Consider the following 22,122-nt stretch of genomic DNA (forward strand, 5'->3'; position numbering starts at 1 on the left):
TTAAAGCTTATCAGCCGATCATCTGCTTGGCATTTCCCAGGCTTAACACAACTGTGTTATTCTTTCCGTTAAAGATACAGCAACATAACATCAAAACAAATAACTGTATGTTACATATGCACTGGAAAATAGTAGGTTTACACATGTACCAACAATGAATGTGACATAATTGTGTGTTTACACAGAACAAACGTGTAAGATTAATCCTGAAACTCTTCTATTTACACTGACACTAGCACAGGAACCTGGGGAAAGGAGAAGTGATAGAGGCCGCTTCTTCTTTGCCCTGAACAGAAAGTGAATGTCACACATTTGCCTAGTAATTTGTGGCTTGTTCCCTGTGTGTGTCCACTCACCAATAAGGAAAAAGTTACTAAAAGTTACTTCTTCTTGCCTCAAAATAAAATAATAACAATAATTTTCCATGGTCGTAGGATGTCCATTCAGCATACTAACCACGTGAGAGTGTTGTTGAGTGGATTTTCATTCCTTTAATATTTTGCATATCCACGGTTTGCAAAAAAAACTGAAAGTGTTTGATCATTTTAAAAAAGATTTATTTTTTTTACAAACAAACATTTATTGCATTTTGGTGTTGGGCAAAGTTTTTGTTTAATAAAATTTTTTCAAGTGTTATAGATGGCACTAGGAAATTATAAGTCAATTAAAAATCATCTGATTATTAAAATCCAATACCTTTCAGGTTAAAGCTTCTGGTGAAGACTCTGATCAGCTGATCTACAACCAGAAGGTCAGCGCACCAGACACCAGCCGTCTGATCTCAGATCTGGAAGCGTTCAGCCAATATGATGTCAGGATGGCCTGCCAGAGCAGTCAGGGTGTCTCCAACTGGACGGCATGGGTTCCCATCAGCACCAGCGAAGGAGGTAAGCACGTTTGAGAGAGAGAACAAGCCGTACTCGTGTTCAGATTACAGTGTTACAGTGCAGTCTTCTGCTGGAGTCAGTAGAGCTTAAGTGTGTTTACAGTAGCTGGATGTGTGAGGTCTGTGTCCGCTAAACACTGAACGCTGTTTGGCATGGAAACTGTCAGGACGGGAAGAGCAGGGACTGAGAGAGACAGACATGAATGAAGAGGTGTATGTGCTAATGTACATTAGGGATGAGCCCAGAGTACTTGGAATCCATCGGGAAAACACATAGGAATGACTAAAATGCCGTTCCATAATGTGCACATGTCCTGAAGACCTGTCTGTGAATGTGCACTGTGAGGCTCATCTCCAGGTTTTGATGTGTGTTTTCTGCTCTGGCTCTGGCTCTCTGTCAGCCGTAACTGTACTTGAGCTGTAGTAAGTTTTTCCATGCCAGATTATAGTTGAAGGAGTGTTTGTGGAAGAGAGAGTGAGGTGGGCATGTGGGTGTTGGGTACTTTCCATAAATTGGCATTATGAAATGTTTCTTTGAAACAAACGGCTGAGAGTTCAGCTTTAATACACACAGACAGAAAGAAATGGAGACATGGGTCTTATTTATAAAATGTTGCATAGAAACCATCCTACATTTGATCTTCCGATCATTTCTCAAATGTGCGTTCGTGTGATTCGGAGAACGAACGTACGCACAAAAAACATGCTTATGCCTCTCTTCCGGATGTGAAATCTATAATTTGCAAATGATTTATAAAAATTGTGCGCAGCTGAATGGTTTCAGATTGCCTAATTAATGTCATTAACATATAAAAGAGCACCAGTCAACGTCCAAACTCTTTACTTGAGCGAGAATTGCTTAGATTTCCAAATACCAAGTATGTCTAGACCCTGACAGGGCACTAAGCCCTTTTCCACGTCAAAGACTGCTTTTTATAAATTATGAACGATGGCATGGATTTTAGTTCAAATCTGCGCATACGCACGCTTTATAAATGAGGCCGCTGGCGAGTTAATGCAAGCACAAGAAGAATTTCCTTCAAGCTCCTGGAAAACACTATTCCTCAGCGATTGCTCTTTCATTTGTTCATTTCGTTTTGACTCCTTTATTTAAAAGAGATGTGTGTTATTTTTGTGTGTTAGAATACTTTTTCATATCCCAGCTTAAAACAAAGAGACAACAATAAATAGCCATTGATTCTTTCATAAAATGTAAACAGCTGGACGTTTTAGCACTACCACAACATTGATCTGTTTGTTTGATCATTCCAACCAGCCCATCACAGCAACATCAGCTCAATGGCGATCGGTTTACCTGACCAATAACAGACGTTCGGGAAGCCTGGTTGAAAACAGTCATAATCCTTGCAGTATCATTTGGTGACATTTAAAAGCTATGAAATGAATGTGGAGAGCATAGTTCAAGAACTTTTTTTCAAGGAATTTGATGAGAAATGTTCACATTCATATATCCGACTTTTGATCATAGACTTGGGAAATCTGAGCACAGTCTGAGATACTGCTGAAGTCTCTTCTGAAGCTCTAGAAGAGACACATGGGATGTTGTTCGCTGGAAAGCAGGACACTTCAGCTAAAATGCTCAATTAGCTCTCAATATAATATCTTTACTGTCCAGGTAGTAATAGTACCAATTACGTTCCAATTTTGAACATCAAAACGAAATGATGTTTTATTTACAAAGTTTGGGAGGAGCACGTTACAATGATATTATATATATACAGTATACAGCCGACTCTCCTCCGTTCCTCGACAGTCATTTCTGCATCCCTCCGCCACCCCGACTCCTCACTCTCGGCTAGTTCCTATCCCATCCCGGGATACGGGGAGTACTCTGGGTTCGAAGCCTACCCCCCGGAGAGCACGCCAAATAACCATACTCTTTTACTCTATCTAATTATTTGTAAGTGTGAACTCGTGAAATCAGAGTTTGACTGTGTGTTTCCTAATACACATCATAGGTTTAGTTGTGCATAGGTAATGCATAGTAAAATGCATCCTTTCCAATGTTTTTTCCGACATTTGTGTGCTGTTGTACTGTAGCCGTGATTATGTGCAGTACTCCAGTACAATTATGAGTTAAGTTGATGTTGAGTAACTAACAGTTCATCCAAAATTTGTCCACGTTGTATACTTGTTCCGTAGCAATGAACATAGTTCCAGAAGAAGTCGATGCTTCAAGCATGTGAGTGGAGCGACAGCAATTGTCCATCACTGCTCTATAATCACTCCGCTCCAACTCCACTGCGGCTTTTCCATTTCTTGCTCCAACACACAATGCACTCTTGGCTCCGCGTCCACTCACATCTGGTCTACAACGATACAAACACTGACACGTATTATCCAATATATGGACGTAAAATGGGTTTGTCATGTTGTCTTTAAAAAGGTCTTACTTGTGATTCTCTTTCTCTATGTCTTCTGCTTAACCATATTTACTTTTATTCGACTTTTCAATCTCCAGTGTATAATTTACGTCAGTATGTGGGACGGGTGAGAGACAGGAATAATGGAGGAGAGAAGGAAATGTTTCATTTTTTCCAGGATTGGTTTTTGGTCGTGGACAGCTGTACTGTGTTATGTGTGTTTATATGTGTGTGTAGGTGTGGTGTTGTTTTTGGTTATTAGTGGCGGACTCAAAGCTTTTCTTTAGCACCTCTTTTGCTGTCCCTCTGTTCTGCTTTTTCTCAATCTTTCTCCCTACAAGAAAGATGCGGGTTATCTGTTGGTATATACCACGTTACAAATGTTTGATATCATATACTGCAGTATATATATTTGCACAGCAGATCCATAAGACCTCTGTTATTTCTTATATTTTCTTATATTTTTTTCCCATCCATTGAAAGTCCATGCACCCAAAATCTTCAGGCTTCGAATAGTTCATAAAAACACAGTAAAAGTAATCCATATGAATGGAGTGGTTTAAACCAAATCTTCTGAAGAGACACGGTCACGTTATATGATGAACAGATTTAATTTGTGACACACCACATACACACCGTTCTTGCGTGTGTATGTGTGTTGATCAATGTTCTTATGGATGTGTGGGAAAGTAAATGGCGACAGAATTAAAAGTTTTGGGTGAACTAACCCTTTAAGGGATGAAACACATGAGTTCTGCTGATCAGCTGATCACAAGTGTGAAATATTTCAGATTCTTCCAAGACTAAATGATCTGAGTTGCTACATTACTTTTATAGCTCTAATGTGTGTCAACAAATATTACATTTGTGTCTATTTGAATTTTCCTATTGTGACATTTTAAAAGAAACATCTTAGACAAAGTTAATACTTAACTGAGAACAACACCATCTCACTTGAGCTTACAAAAAAGAGCAATATTTTTTTAATCTCTTGCTCTACTAATCCTACAAATTATCTTCAAGAAAGAATTTCCTGCCTTCCCAAACACGCTACATTGGTTTCTGTCCCTCCCCCGTTTCATGTAGCGGCCCCAGTCTCATCTGCCCTGACCTCACATGACCTTTGATTTATTCTTTGATTACCCCCCCCCCCCCCCCCCCCCCCCCAAAAAAAAAAGAAGGAATGAAATACAGACATGCACACACTGTGGGAAAAGTGAATGGGGCAGAGGAATGTTGTGATGGATAGGACAGGAAAAAAAGGAGGGGGTTTGTAAAGAAGAAAAAACATACTCTTTGCTAGTTTCCCAGAGTCCCACATTGCCCAAGGGATGAGAGAGAGAGAGAGAAAACAAAGCTGATCGCTGATATCCCAACGAATTTGGTTTGGCACTTTCTGTTTGAACGGATTAACTTAAACCTGTGAGCTGAACTTACATAATCATAATCACATCTGCTCGTCTCCAGCTATAAACGCTGTAAACGTACAAAAGTTAAAGTAGTGGACCAGTTATTTACATTTACATTTATATTTATGCATCTGGCAGACGCTTTTATCCAAAGTGACTTACATTGCATTTCAAGGTACACATTTACATTATTATAAGTTATGAACAGCAGTGTTTACCTCATTATCTTGCTATTAGAAAAATGTGTCTTGAAAATGTTCCTGTGAATGAACTGTCTGGACTGAATCACTACAGTAGGTCAGACTTTCAGTGCCACGTTTGAGGATGTTTTACCAGAGCATTTCTGATTGCTCATTTCAGCTGTAAAATGGCATGTGAAATACAATGTAACAACGACAACAACACTGGAACTGGAACTGAAAAATGTACATTGTTTTGAAAAATGCTGAGTTATTATTTTGCTACTGAAAATGTACGCAATTTAATGTCAGTTATTATTGGTTATTCCCTAACACTGTCCTTCACATATTACAAGTGACAGTCTGCCACACTATGGCCATGTGCACAACCACATTTAAATACGGGAGTGAATCCCCTAAATACAGTGGTAGAAAGAGTACTGAAAAAACATACTCAAGTAAAAGTACCATTACCTTCTAAAAAATGTAGTGTGAGTAGAGTAAAAAGTACTTGTCCAAAAAACTACTTTAAATAACCTTAAATAAGTAGCTTATTTAAAAGTACTCATGAGTAGTGAGTAGTGAGTACTGAGCTGTGGATTCTATCCCTTATAGTAAACACTATACACTACAATTAATAAATTAAAAGAACATTGTACATACTGTAATACACATTATATTTTGTTCTTTGTCAGAAAGATTGAATAATATATATCATCCATCTTTTTAAAATGCATCAAAACAGTACACTCATCACCATTTAAATCATATTGTTTGAAACAAACAAAAAACATTTAAAATAAGGCATAAGGCCACTGAGCCTGAGCATGCTATTGTTGCACATAAAATATCAATGTTCATAACTGTGCAAATAATTCAAAAAACCCTTTAGCTCTCATGGCATCACACACCATGAGATGAGTTAAATAGAGATTAAAAAATACCCAATTTCTCTACAAAACGGTACCAGTTTTTCTGTTTTGATAAAGAAATGAGAATCCCTAATATTATCAGATTACCTCACCTAATGCACTGAAAAAAGCTAAGATAGTGAGCTAACACTAATTACACTGTAATTCCATGCCATTAAATATATACAATTTAAATGTAAATGCACATTGTTCTAGAAGGGGGGTATCATTCCTTACATTTTACACGGCTCATTTACTCACATTGTAATGCTGATAATATAATTTGTAAGGAAAATTGTGCATTAAAAAGGGAAGTTATATCCAGGAAACTTTTACAAAAGAAACAAACACACACACACACACACAAACAAATGCGTCTCCGTAGTCTCGGCGAAGCTGTTTTATCAGCAGCATCCACACACACACGCACACACACACACACACACACACACACACAAACAAAAGTTGAACATGAAAAATGTTTTTGCGCAAGTGCACTTGCCAAATGAAGACGGATTATATGAAATGGATAAATAAAAAAATAATAAAAAAACTTTTATTAACAAGCTCTAGTCACGCACTGACAGAAATGCAGTTCAAGTTAACGCCATGGTTTATAAGGTGCACTGCATACTGAATGGCTAGCCTATATAAATATTATAGTCAGTGTTGGGAAAGTTCACTTTCTACATGAACTAGTTCAAAGTTAAGTTCACAAATTTTAAAATGAACTAGTTCAGTTCATAGTTCATACTCAAAAGTTTGAACTAAGTTCACAGTTCCAAAAATTAAAGGGGGGGTGAAACACTCAGTTTCAGTCAATCTCATGTTAATCTTGAGTACCTATAGAGTAGTATTGCATCCTTCATATCTCCAAAAAGTCTTTAGTTTTATTATATTTATAAAAGAAAGATAGGCTGTACAGAGTCTTTCCGGAAAAAAACGAGCGGCTGGAGGCGTGCCGTGTGGGCGGAGCTAAAGAATCACGAGCAGTTTCAATAAACAAACAGACACCTACAGTGGCCAGCTAAACACATGTATTTAAACACACACACACCATACATTGCATGCTCCATAGATACATTAACTATACGTGATCATGTTGTTTACTTGCTGTGCTTACGCGCCGATAGCTAACAACACACAGACATTTTGAAGCAGTTTTACTCACCGCCTGCGGTTCCAACGCACGACCGTGAACCTTTATCGTTGGGACTGCTCCATCCTTAAGCATTAGATCTGCAAATCCGGCGTCAAACTGGGCCTTGTTTATAAAACAATCATCGTCGAAATGCAGGGAACAAACAAAGTCCTGTGAGTGCAGCGAGCGCAGCGCTTAGATGAGGTACTGCTTTCGCTCTCTCGCTCTGGTCTACGGGTGCGCGCGCGCCCTTCCGGGAGAAGTGCCCTTAGGACCGTATAAGGAAATTCCGCCCCATCTGACGTCACACATGCCCATACTCGAAAAAACTTTCCGAAGCTTGTGACAAACCGGAAGGAGTATTTTTGGTAATGAAATACTCCATCAAACGTACAACTTAATTTTTGAAACTTTGTCCATGTTTAGCATGGGAATCCAACTCTTTAACAGTGTAAAAAACTCAGTATGCATGAAATAGCATTTCACCCCCCCTTTAACTAGTTCATCGTTCTTTTTTCCATGTTGCTGCGAGATATTATTTTTCAAAATGATTGTCACAGCCCATATAGAACCACAGACAATTATTTGATCAGTTTTAACACTGAAGCTATGCGTCAGATTTTTCTCATTTTCTCCGACCTTGTCATAAAACTCGTTTAAATGATCATAGGACGCCTCCTTGCTGCTTTTTGTTTTGATTTGTAACGAGTTGTTCATGAACGATCCATTCATTGCGTCTGTCACGTGACAAATGAACGAAAGACTCGGAAGGTAAAGTAATTATTTATGTTCCCTGTAAACGATTTTTGACTGCATTATAATGATTTCTTAATTCAGAATATGATCAAGATTGCGTAGGTGGATGTGTTCTGTTAATATTATAACATTTAAAGCCCCTTAAATGAACGAAATGACTCGAAAAAAGATTTGTTCATTTTGATGAACGAGATCGAACAAGAGAGTCAGTGACACTGGTGGCTGGTGTTGCCAGATTGGGTGTTTTTTTCCACTACATATTAAGGCCTGTTTACGGTGTGTTTTAGCCGGGTTTTCGCCTGGAAGGCTCTATAGAAATCTGGCACTCTATTGAATGAAGTTAAACTGAGAGAACAGACACCAGAATGAACGAGTTCACAGTAACGTTCATCAGGCAGTAATACAGTACGTTCAGTTCATGTTCACCCAAAATATGAACGAGTTCATGAACTATCGTTCAATGAACGCGTTCAGGCACAACACTGATTATAGTAAGCAGAAATGTGAAATGTACTATATTAGAGGAAGACGCTGATATCTCGATTGAATTGATGCTTGAAGAATGCACTTCCACAGCAGCCATGAGTAGGCTAGCGGTTAAAGTTTTCTATGCAGAATTTGATTTGATGACAGTCACGAGACCGATTACTTGATCCAATCACGTTGATGGATAAAAATAAAATGTAAAAACGAGCATGTAATGAGTAACGACCACAAACGGAAGGAAAATAGCGGAATAAAAGTACCGATGCATCACTTAAATTGTACTCAAGTATAAAGTAAAATTACACAATTTTTAAACTACTCAAAAAAGTAACATTTCTGAAAAAAAACTACTTAATTACAGTAACGTGAGTATTTGTAATTCGTTACTTCACACCCCTGCCTAAATATCAAGTTCTGTGTGTTTATGAAATACCAATCACTTCCGAAATTGTGATGATTGACTGCTCATGATTTGTTTAAGCTCTGAAGGCTGCTTCACAGAGCGCACTCTTGAAGTGTTGACATCTCCACTTATGAGGCATTTTGGTCTCATTTTCAATATAAAGCATTTGGATTTGTTTTGATTTATTATGGTATTTTTTGGCAAGATCTGGCAACATGAATGAGTCACCTTTTTTCCTGTGTTCTTCTTGCCCATACTTGTTTAAATACAGCATTAACAACTAGTTGTTCAGTTCAGTTCAGTACACACTGTATATCATTTTGTGTGAATGCGATTGTCTCTACCTGAATTTTTTGGGGAGTTAATTCGGTTGTAGAATGTGGTTGTCACTCCCGTGAATCACTGAAGTGTGTGTGTACAGAACAGGATTAAGCAGTAGAAGGTTAATTGGCAACTGAGTTTTTCTGTAGTGTGTGTACGTGGTGTGTTTTCCTATAAACACAGCCCCGTCTGCACGAGAGAACAGGCAAAGAAAACCTTTCTGAAAGCACATTTTACACCGTGTGCAACCGCAAACAGTAAACAAAGCAATTTGTGACTAATTGCTTTAAGACTGAGGTTCTCAGGCCTTGTAACGCAGCACATGTGCTCAAAGAAACACTCGACTCATAGTTTCATAGTCAAAGTGCTGACTGAGGTTTACTGGTAAAACATGGCCTGGTTACATTTTAAGTAGTGATGAATAGAGTAGGATCAAAACTGCAACAACCCCAACAATACCTATTGGTCCTTCCAGTTTTAGTGACAGCCAGTTTCCTGTCCCCCTATTTATCCTGGTTTCTTTGAACGGTCTGCTTGATCGTACTGAAAATTTAAAAGAAGAATTCCCAAAAGGAAAGTTATTGAGAGAGAAGGTTAGGCTGTAGAAATGGGAGAGGAAGGCAGAGCGCTTTTCACAGCCATGAGCCAGAGACACATGTGGAAACAATCAGACGTGAAACTCCTCCTGATAACATCATCTGAATGCCACGCCATGATCCTCGACGTCTCCAGCGCAGGGACGAGGATTTACAGGATGGAGTGACAAAGAATAAGCTTTCTATCATACCTGAAATGGAGAAAAAAATATACTAAGAAACTGTTTTGATTTGTTTTGAGCCTGATGTTTAAGAGAATTCTGTTCTGGGATGTTGGCAAACACACACACACACACACACACACACACACACAGTCAGAGCTATTTCCAGCCCATTACCGCGGCCGTTGCCAGTCTGTGTTGTTATTTCTGCTGCTCTGGATTAGAAACAGAGACGGCAGAAGTGCAATGAGTTTGACAAAGAAACCGAGAGAAAAGTAAAAGAGGCTCTTTCTTACACTTTTGCAGAATATATCAAAAGCGTAAATTTGTTCAGACTGTAATACAATCTTACTACTTGCTGAATACCACAGAGAACACTTATAATATCTATTAATTAAAAAATGTGAAAGAGTGTTACACTAGGCCTTGTGCAATGTTTCACATTGTTGTCGCATGACCACATCACATCACAAGTCACTGGCATGTAGTTTTCATCTTGGAAATGGACAGTTATTTTGCATTGTTATAATAATGAGTTAATATAGCAATATAGAGATCATGCCATTAAATCAGCTGGTAAGTGTAGCGGCGATGGACAAACGTCACGGTAACACTTTATAATAACTGCACGCTATTAATCATTAGTTAAGCATTAGTAAACAGTTAATTCATCATTTATAAAGCATTAATAGATATTAATAAGCAGTTTATAAATACAGTTATAAATGTTGTATTCTTGATTTAAAAGCATATCTATAATGTGTTTAATAATTGTATTTTACAATAACTGACCACTACTAAATGCTTTATAACTACCTGAATTTACTACATTTACTTACACTTTCTAAGTGATCTTATGAATCAATGACAACACCTAAATAACTGGTTTATAAATAATGCTATACTTCATTTAAAATGATAAATTGATCATTAATAAATTATGAAAATACAATTATTAAGCACATTATATATATGCTTATAAATCAAGATCAAAGCATGTATAGCCGTATTTATAAACTGCTTAATAATGTATATACACTGAAAAAAATTTGGAGTAGGATTTACTTGAAAAAAGCTAGGCAACTTTTTTCACTCAGAAAATGCTAGTAAATTTACAAAGATTTGCCAAGTAAAAACCTAAACATATTCATCAGTAGCTTTAATTATAAATCTTTAAGTTAAATTTACTTGGAATATGGAATTAAGTAAACTTTACTTAACCTAGTTAAGTGAAAGTAACACAAAAAATAAGTAATTTTAACTTGGCTAGTAAAAGGTTGATTAATATCGATTTAGTTGAAATTTCCTTTGCATTACATTTCACTCAAACAATAATATTGAATTATACCAGTCATTTATAGTATGTGCTTTACTTAGATTATCTAAGTAATTTATACTACAGCATGTCAGATGTTAAGCATCATGTGAATGCAAAGACCTCAATACTTGGTAGACAATACACAATGACGGTAACATTTGATGGATCGTTTTTGTGTTTGAATGTGTCATTTTGAGCAGAAAATTTACTCGAAATGTCACAAAATGGCAAGTTACTAATCCTGACAACAAAAGCAATGATAAAACAGTGTAAATACAGCTGGAAACCAGTGAAAAATTAACCTCATTAATTATTCAAGGTCCAGTGCATGATGGGAACCCCAGTATCAGAAAAGTTGAGTAATTTTTACTTAATTTTATTGAGTTGATATTTACGCTTTCATTTCTACTCGCTTGAATTAAGTACTGATATGGAATTTACTTGGTTTTTTTAATTCTTGCCTGAACTAACTTTTTCATGTAAATTACATTGTTTTTTTCAGTAGTATTTACTTCACCAAAAAATCTTTTTTTACAGTGTATTAATGCTTTATAAATGATGAATTAACTGTTTACTAATTCTTAACAAATGATTAATAGCGTGCAGTTATTATAAAGTGTTACCAATGTCACTAATATGTGATGCTTTGATTTTCTTGCATTTTTAGAGTAAAATGTGTTTTTGAAAATATATATTTCATATAAAAATTGAAAATAGTATTTTTGTGCATTTTCACTTTAGCAATAATCTTCTTTGAAAACAGATCCAACTTCAGTCTGTGCTCTTCAGCATTCAACATTCACGACAGTTTAAGTTGGAAAGTCCATTTTCAGGTCTATGCTCAAAAAGTGAATTAATGGATTATAAATCATTTTTATATATATATATATATATATATATATATATATATATATATATATATATATATATATTAGTATAGTAAATATAATAGTACCAGAAAAACCCCTAAAAATAGAAAATATTAAATAAAACACACTATCAAACTGAAATATAGTACATTCATTTCATTGAAATAAAATAAAAAATTAGGTAATTTTTGACCGATACGTGAAGAGCACCAGAGGGTTCATCTATGTACAAAAAACTAAACAAAAAGACATTACATTTTGTCTGTTATATTCCTGCATATGATGTATATACGTGATTCGTTAGTAGTAAGTGTCTTCCTTTGTCACAACTCTCTCTTTGAAACTCATTTTTGGGACACATGAACTCTCAAGTGAAGCTATATATCTCATATGTTGTAGAGATGAGCCCCTAGCCAAATGAGTGTAATCTTTATAAATGAAATGAAAGCATGATCGCAAATCTAGCCGCATCGAGTCTCTCAGAAAATAGGGCATCTAAGCATCTTATCCACTGAGAAGCAACAAGAGTGTAGATGCTCTATGTTGGTTCTGTTGGTTTTCTTCCTGTCACACAGTTTTGATTATTGTTGTTGTTTTATTTGTTTTAGTTCCGGATTCGGCCCCAGACAATGTGACGGTTGTGGTGAACGGAACAGAAGTGTTCCTGAGATGGTCCGAACCTTCTGGAAAGATTAACGGCCAACTGCAGGGATACATGATAGAGTACAGTGCGCCGAGTGTGGATAAGGTAACTGTAAACAGTCACACAGACACACACTCGCACACACACGTACGCACACACACACACACACATTGGTTTTTATGTTTAATGGGAACTCTACCATTGACATAATGGTTTTATACTGTACAAACTGTATATTCTCTCCCCTTACACTAACTCTACCCCTAAACCTGCTCATCACACACAACTTTGTGTTTTTACATAAAAAAACAAACAAACATCACAGTATGATTTATAAACTGTTTTCCTGTTCCTTCAGACAAGGATTTCAGACATTTTGTCCCCATAACGTATAACCCCATAGCTGTGTCGATCCATCAGTTTACAGAAATCAGTGTTTCATGTTGACTCGAACATCTTATTTGCTTTGCTGAAAATCCAGCATAAAGCAGCATGAACTCCATGTTGTTCCAGGCTGGTTTATGCTGGTTAGAGCTGGTCTAGTGGTCCCACGCAGGTCCCAGCATGAAGAACATACCTAATGCTGGTGACCAGCAATGCTGTTTTTTTCAGCAGGGTTCAATTGTTGTCATATCGGGCCCTATCATACACCCCGTGCAATGCAGCGCCAGGCGCAACGCAAGTGTTTTTTGCTAGTTTCAGCCCGACGCAGTTATCATTTTCACATCCTGCGTGTTGTTTAAATAGCAAATGCATTTGTGCTTATCTGTGCGCCCATGGGCGTGCTGGTCTGAGAACGAGTGTGTGTTCTGCCGCATTGTTGGTGCGTTGCTATTTTGAGGCACTGAAATAGACTGAGCCATTGACCAACTGAAACCTGGTCTAAAGTCAATGGCGTAATATTTTTTTTGTTATTTAAAGAGCGTGTTAGTAATGTGCTCCTATAGGCGGGTCCACAACGCGCATACACTCTGCTTATTACACACACAGGGACACACAGCAGTACACAAACATGCCAAATATTAAAAATAAAAGGATTACAATGTAAAAGATTATTATTGTGTACATAAAGATATGGTGGAATTAATCCGGCTTGTCCCGTAGATGTTCTGCTTGCGAGCTTTAACCTCGCGCATGAGCAGATCCTTTTGCGCTCTGGAGACGCATTCGGTCTTTCCACTATCAAATTCCGTCATGTAAATTGCGAATCCACCATGGCGTGAGCGCAACTGGCATTTTAAGGGAATGGGAGATGAGACTCTGATTGGTTTATTGCACCCCAGTAAACAATTACCGTCTTTCAACGTCGAAATATGGTTGAAAATAATTCGGCCTTGGACTGGTTTTCAGCATGATTTCAATTAACCCTCTGAGGTCTGAGCTGTTTTCTGGGCCCTGGAGGTGTTCTGACATGCTCTGACATTTCTGGTTATTTCTGTTACTTGTGACATTTTCATGGCTAAAGTCTAATTACACTGTATTCAGCACAAACTCTGCTACAAAAATATATCAGCAGCATGTATGTAAAAGTTTGTAGTTTTGAGATATTGACATTTATGCGTGGTTTGTGAAAATACAAAAAAAAATTCTCACTGAAATAAGGCCATGAAACCCATACTGATTATTTCTTCACAAGACTTTTGAAAATTGTATGATGTAGCCTAGAATATTTGCTCTAAAACTATGTGAAAATCACCCCGACTGCTCATTCAGATAAGACAATACATTGATTTAAAAATTTTACAAGGTTTGTTTCTAGTGGAATTTATTGATTGATAAAATAAAATTAAATATCCCCAAAATATCCCAACATAATCCAAAGATACACAACAAATGCCAAAAAAGCACTTATTGAAAACAATGATCCAAAGACAGAGACCTTTGTGCCATTCCTAAAAACATTGTACATACCTTTCATTTCCAAGGTGTTTGATTTTCACTTTACCATGTTCATGTACAGAGACTCATGTGAATGTTGAAGTCCTCAGTGGCATCTGGGCCCTGAAAAAAAAAGTGAACATACTGATATCAAGAGAAAGGCCTGCACGATTTTGGAAATAAATATTAGATTTTTCTGGTTAAAATTGCTTTTTAAAATTCACAGAATACACACACACACACACACACAAATGTTTCCAACAATATATAATATAATGAACACCAGGTTTGTTGTGCCTTGTAGGCATAAGCTATGCGCAGTGCTGGATAAAATAATAATAACAATAACCTATAGCAGCCTGTAAATCTTCCAAAAGATTTCAGTAACAACTAAGCTAGAGAAATATATATTGATTATCATGTTACTTCAAATGTTTCCATTCGTTATGATGATATGAAATGAGATAATAGTAAAAACATGAAGCCGTTTGGTGCGTTTTGCTTTTCAAATGCGATCGCGATCCAAAATATGATACATTCAAACGCGATCACGATCCAAAATATGATACATTCAAACGCGGTCGCGCTCAAATATAAAACATTATGGTTACCATATACATATCTACGTTTGAGCAGATATCCACAAACACAGTAACAGTAAACACGGGTCTAAATATTATAATATTCCCCATATATCTAGCAACAGTTCAACTGCAATGTGACATTTATGCAACAATAACAAACTAATATGTAAGAATTTCTTACCTTACATCTTTCTTGTCTTCAAATCGCGTTCTTCTTCTGATGTAAATCCAATGTAAGCTCAGGCGCGTCTTTCAAACTCGATGAAAAGTGAAGTGAAGTGTTTTGGTGTTTTGTTGTTGAGGTAACGAGCGCGTTCGCGTTCCATGTGGAGATTTGCATGTGAATCTCTTTTGCGCGAGTGGGCGTGTTCAAATTAAATATAATGAGCAAGCGTTTGAGATACTGGACATCTTGTTGGTTTTATACAAATTACTTAAACAGAGAATATTTGTTTTCGTTTTGGATCCGATCATTTTAAAGTACACACTTAAATGTTTATAAAGGTGTATGGCTCATAAATGTGTGACAAGTATTCGCTGAGTTTGGTTTCAGTTTATAGACGTGCTCAAGAAAAAAAAGTTCACCGAGACGGAGAGGCAGAATGCACACCCTGTTTATTTTCTTTATTTTACAAAAGCACAATGTTTTGATTTGATTGTAAGTGGACACATACAAAAGTAGAAATATCACAGATTCTTTTTTTATATTTCTTTTTTCTGTATGACCATAAATGACGGAGTAATTTAAGTTTATAGTGCTACAATGTGGAGAAAATCCAGCAAAACGCGCCCGCGCGTTTGCCGACCTCAGAGGGTTAAGTAGTTTCGGCCAGACTGTTTGACTACGTGTTTTCAACTGATAATCTAAGACAGGATAAGTCTGTTATACATGCTAAAATAACGGAGAAAAACAAACTACCAAACCATGTTCATTATTATCTAAAATAAATTTAAAGAGTTTTACATATTCCATCACGACGATGAAGATCGACCTGTTTTCAACGTTGAAAAGTCATAATTAGACGTTGAAGATTTACGTCTATTCAACGTCTAATAGACGACTTTTTGCTAGCTGGGACGTTACGCCCAAAACACACCCATTACTCATCAAGAGAATAGGGACAACCCTTTTAGACCATGTGCCGGGTGCACCGACCATTTTTGCGCCATGCGGTTAGGTCGTTAAAATAGGGCCCATCATTTCACTGATTCGTCTGTATATGTCCATTCTGGCAGGTTCTGGTGGACACGGGTTTGGACACAGAGATGCTTGTCAATCTCTCAGCTCCTCTGTCGAACGTTTCCTTCAGACTGTGTGCGTACACCGGTGCAGGACAGGGACCATGGACGCCCCTCCAAACCATCACGCTCTTTCATCCAGGTATGAAAGCACACAGACGATAATCTAAAATACTCAGTGCTGGTCAAACATTTCCACTCAATGTTAATGGTCTCTTTTCTTGCAATGTTTTGCAGAAACCGGGCAATCTAGAGGTGAGTGACATGCACATACGAGTGAGAACTTCCCATTGACTTTTATTAGTCTTTCATTAGTCTTTTTATATTGATCTAATTCTATTTGTTCTACCCTAACCTAACCCTGAAAGAAACCTTTTTACATGTGTATGTGTTAATCAAGATGTTATTTTACTGAGACATATATGTGATTTGGTGCCACAAGAAATCCGGACCCACACAAGATATGGAAGTGGACTTTTCCTTTTACTTCCCTTATTTAGTGCCCTTCTTGAAATGTTTGCTGTTGCTGTTTCAGAAAAAGAGGAAGAAAAAGACAAATTAAGGAAAGAAAGGAACAGAAAGAAATGAAATGAAAGGAAAGCAGTTACAGACAGAACTTGTGAGGAGTTTTGTTGAGTGGGAGGCATGTTTAAAGAGAAACAGAGACTTTAGGACGATTTTTAGGACGATTTCTAGAAGTAGCACACCCTGTTGCAAATATGGACATCATGCACTGAGGTCATTTAATGAGCTAACCCAACCAATGACCAACTGAACAAAACACACATCCACCCCCAGACACACACACACACACACACACACACAGGTTACCATGTTTTATGGGGACTACCCATATGATTTTTATACTATCCAAACTGTATATTCTCTCCCCTTACACTAACCCTACACCTAAACCTGCCCATCACACACAACTTTTTTTACATTTTCAAAACACTACATTTAGTATGATTTATAAGCTGTTTTTTTTCATGGGGACCAAAAAATAATTGTCCCCATAAGGTCAAGATTTGCTGGTATTACTATCCTTGTGGTGACATTGTGTCCCCATAACATAGGGAATACCAGGTACACACACACACACACACACACACACACAGAGAAAGAGAGAGAGATAGTTTCTACCCTCTTACAGATGTGCTTTAAGGTGACCAGATGACCATAAAATATTAATGCACGTCAGATATTGCTCTGGTGAGCATAGTGCAACACTATTTATTCGTGCAAGCCATGATTGAATCTAGCCTGGTGTAATTTGACTAGATGATCCTGTTTAAATTCACAATTGTTTGTAAGGATCAGATCATGGCTTCTTCAGTCATTTAAACTAATCGTGACTAATTTACAACAAGTCTGCAGTACGAAGTCGTGCATGCTCTTCTAATGTAAGGCTATAACTATAACTAGCCACTGACACTACAGCAAATTTCAGAACTGTTTATAATCTGTCTAACCATTTGCCAAGTGTGCATCCGGTTCTGACAAGTGAAAGGCAGCAATGAGCAACAAGAGGAGTGAGGGCAATACATGAATGAATAAATAAATAAAGAACTAGGAGTTTATATTCAGAGCCAATAGCCAATGCAGCAATGATTAGACTGGGCAAGTATGATACATTTTCCAGACACTGTTGCTTCTGCATTTTGATTAAATGGAACCAGATTGTTTATAGAGACTACAGGAAATTCAGCCAGCAGTGCATTAAATAATCTTGAGTTCATGAATGCATGGACTAGCGTTTCAGGAACAGAAAGCATGTTTCGTAACTTAGATTTCTCAGGAAGGAGAATGTTGTCAAGCAAAAATATATCAAGCTTGACATCCGGGTAGAAATAGGGATCTCAGTGCATTCATTTTTGTAGCAGCTTATGTTTAAAGGTTTCTTTATTTTGTCAGAATTTGATTCAAGTTCACTTTATTTATATAGCACATTTACAACAGCCACTAGGCTGACCAAAGTGCTTTACAGAACCACCAGATAAATAATAAGAAAATAATACCTGCATAAACTTAGCTTGATTGTAGGAAATTACTGACCATGAGAAGCGCCACGCCGCGTTGCATCGTGAGTAGGACAACACAAGGCAATTTGCGTGCTCAACAGTAAATCAGTCACTATCAGTGTTGCCAACTATTTTCAATGGAAAGTAGCTAAATGCCATTAGATGATGTGCTAACTGTCAGATCTTTACAACCGTTTTCTCTCCTAATCCATGCTCATATGCTATATTTTAATATAATATATAGTCGATCGTCCAAAAAAGCTATTCTGATTTTCAAATTTTCTGTCAGACAATGGAAAAGAGTATGATATACAGTAGTGGTTGACTACGTTTACCAGCAGTCCAAAATGTCCCTAGATTTGTTGCTAGTTACTTTTTTGAAAAAGTCGCTAAATTGGTCTGAAAAGTCGCTATGTTGCCAACACTGATCTCTATTATATATGACACACTCTTATTCACTGTTAATTTCTCTAATGTGGAGACTTGTTGAGATATTCTGATTCTGAATCCATTCGTAGCTTTGTAGAGATGGAAAAGGAAAAGCACCACTCTTTCTTCAAAAATGTAAAAAGTGTCTACAAAACAAAAGCACAGACAGAAAATACATTACACTCAGAGGTTGTCATGCTTTGAAATCCTGTTTAATAGGCAGTTTGCTAGGTTTTGAAACAAAGCTATACATACACATCAGTGCTTGCATGTTTTTCCTCTTTATACTCAAGTTTAAATGGAAATAATTGTCTTTTTACATCAGGTCTCTCGAGTCCTCCGACGTTCTCCTGGCACTGGTGGTACGTGGTGATGGCCATCGCCGTCGCCGTCGCTCTAGCTGTGCTCTTGGCTGTGTACGTGACCAGGCTGAGGCGGAAGGAGACACGCTTCGGGTGGGTGGTGATAAGGCTTTTACCGTCTTTTCCATTCAGTGGCCACACACATTTTCTGTGCTTTTCTTTTCAGGATTCTGACAGCAGAGATGTCAATGCTACTATTAAACTTAACTGAAAAATGGCAGGAAACTGATTGACTGATTAAAAATTAAAGTCGTGCAAACAGCCACTTATTCTCTATATCAGTGTCAGTGTTTCTGAACTCCCTGAAACGCCTCCAATGTAGTCTTGAGTTTCTTCCGGGAACGAACACGTCACAATATTCCTCATTTAAATAATTAATGCACAGAATAAAGGGGCGGGGCCTGGTTGAGTTAGTTAGTAGTGTGTTGAAACTGGCGGTTATGGTAAGGGGCGGGATATTTCCCAAACACACTCGAAGCGCTTAACCAATCACAACACACTGATCCATCCAACCAATCAGAGCACAGTGTGCTTTTCAGAAGGAGGAGCTTCATAGAGACAGGAACTAAACAGGGGTGCGTTTTCCGAAAGCATCGTTGGCCAACTATGGTCGCAAGTTCATCGCAATGTCCATTGAACTCTATTGGTAACGACGGAACTTGCGACCATAGTTGGCCAACGATGCTTTCAGGAAACGCACCCCAGAGCGTTACTGACAGACTGGGAAGAGAGGAGCTGCAACAATGGAGAATATGGAGAAAAATAATCTTTTTTTTTTTTTTTACATTTAAGTATGAAACCTGTTTTAGTAGAGCCCAAAAGACTTTGTAAAAGGGCATAATAGGTCCTCTTAAAGATAGAAACTCTTAAGATGTAATCCTTGTTTTTCACCCAAATTGTTCCACAATTGACTAGACACGATGACATAAATTTTGCAGCTTGCTGTTTACATCATTGGACAAAAAACTGTATGCACCCATGAGTTGGTGATGATGTCATCAATGTTTTAGTTTATTTTCCAAGAAAGGGAACACTGTGCATTTTAAGTGCATATATCTGTAGGAGTTCTTTCCTGACTGTCATAACTTTAGCTTGCATGAGGAGTTTGCATGTTCTCCCTGTGCAGGGTTTTCCCCACGGTTCAAAGACATGTGGCACAGGTGAATTAATTGTCAGTAGCTGTAAATGTGAATGTAAGTGTGTGTCTGTGTGTATTAGCACTATGATGGACTGGTCATCTGTCCAGAGTGTTTCTCTGCCAATGGCCTAAGATGCTGGAAATAAGCGCCATCATCCATTCATAACCTTATATAGGACATGCGTTTTAATTGCAACATAATTTTGATTCCATGGGGTCGGGCATCATTCTTTTTAGTAAAATTAATTAATGAGAAAATGTGGAATATCTGTTAAGTGTACATATTTTTGTTTAGTAACGTTTACTATAGGTATAATATAAGTATTTAACATTACCAAAAAATACACTGACTGAATAAATGAATGGAAAATACAAAGGGGTTCTGTTTCATGTGAAAGATGTATATTTGTGTGTGTTGTACAGTGAGGCATTTGAACCCATGATGGAGAGCGGTGAACTCGTGGTTCGATACCGAGCTCGTCGCACGTACAGCCGACGCACGACAGAAGCTACACGTGAGTTTGCTTTTTCTCTAGCCATTTATGAAACTGTCTTATTCTGAGTCTTTACTTGCACATGAAGCTGTAACTAGAACAGTAACACCTGGTCAAAAATGGATCAATGAAAGTCTTAGATGGGCTTCAACTCCACATCTTAGATGGGCTTTCTAGTTTTAGTTTTTACCAAACTTATACTGCTAGTTAAATTGTAGGTTTGAAAATCTCCCTTATACTTTTACGCTGTAAATGATGTCATGGAAAGGTTAACATACTGAGTTAGTATTTTATATCCTCCCATTGTCGCCTTTACAAAGAAAAGACGCTGTTGTGTTGTATTGACTCTCACACCTGTCTGACAGAAAAGTTGAGTGTCAGCATTACATTCGCACAGACTGAAGACTAAAACCTAAACTTTAACACTTTTCTTTAGCTGTCTTGTAAGCAGTGCTATTTCTCTCAGGAAACTTACTATCATAAAATGCATAATTTCATGATGATGTGAAGAATATATGTAAGTTAATGGTCTCAACAGTATTTCATGAAGGAAGATCAGCCAACCTCGCTTCTGAGTACACTTGAGATGTGTTCACTGTTGTTTGGCAGAGGTTTGAAGGAAATAAGCATGCACTCATAACCTGGCATCACATTTCACCCTCAAACTGCTGGATCTATTACTGACAGGGACAGATTGACACTGACGTGCCTCAACATGCAGGAGCAACAAAACTGGATAGAAAGAGGGAGAAGAGAACCTTGAGAAAAACAGATGAAGAAAAACATTTTTAGCATAATATAGAAACATGATAAATGGGTGTTGGCTTTGAAACCTGACATAACCCAACACACACATTCTCGTACATCTATCTTTGTAAGGACATTAATTGACAAAATGCAATCTCTAGCTCCTTAACCTAACCCTACCCATCACAACTAAGTGCCTAAAGCTAATATAACCTTATCGCTAAAACCAAGTCTTGACCCTCAAACAGGCATTTAAAGGGGTTTCAGAAAGGACTGGACAAAATGTCCTCTATTTACTCTATTTGTCATCACTTTGATGGACTAAAACTCCCAAAGATACAGTAGTTTTACGTGCACACATGAAGAACCTGATTTCACAGAGTAAAACATGTTCCTGGATCAACATCTTTGTTGATCCTGGAACAACTTTCCAATCAATCAATCAGATTTGAGGGAGAAGTTTACAGTTTATGTCAAGTTTAGGCTTACAACCAGGGTAAGGTGCTTCTACATCAGTGTTATTCATCTATCATTTCCCTCTGATTTTAGGGATAAGTTATGAGTAGGGTTAGGTTTAGGGGTTGGGATGAGGTAAGGACTACTTTTTCGGACAGGAATGTTGGGAATGAACAAAATATCACAGGAATGAACAAAATATGTTGACCCAGGAACAAGTCCAATTTGACAAAATTAGGACATGAGAGAGAGAGAGAGAGAGATTAACTGTCTCTTAACCTGAAATATTCCTTTAACATCAGGGATACACA

General features: G+C 37.5%; 1 protein-coding gene across 1 annotated transcript in view; it reads left to right on the plus strand.

Annotated features, from left to right (window-relative positions):
- Positions 1–22,122, plus strand: part of axl (AXL receptor tyrosine kinase) — a 53,102-nt gene that overhangs the window by 17,707 nt on the left and 13,273 nt on the right. Inside the window, exons 7-12 of the mRNA XM_084126238.1 lie at positions 704–887; positions 12,429–12,568; positions 16,162–16,306; positions 16,402–16,419; positions 18,940–19,069; positions 20,538–20,629. Coding sequence (XP_083982364.1) covers positions 704–887; positions 12,429–12,568; positions 16,162–16,306; positions 16,402–16,419; positions 18,940–19,069; positions 20,538–20,629 — 709 coding nt within the window. The remainder of the gene's footprint in view (positions 1–703; positions 888–12,428; positions 12,569–16,161; positions 16,307–16,401; positions 16,420–18,939; positions 19,070–20,537; positions 20,630–22,122) is intronic.

This window comes from Abramis brama (assembly GCF_963993115.1).
Source record: "Abramis brama genome assembly, chromosome: 10".
NCBI lineage: Eukaryota > Metazoa > Chordata > Actinopteri > Cypriniformes > Leuciscidae > Abramis > Abramis brama.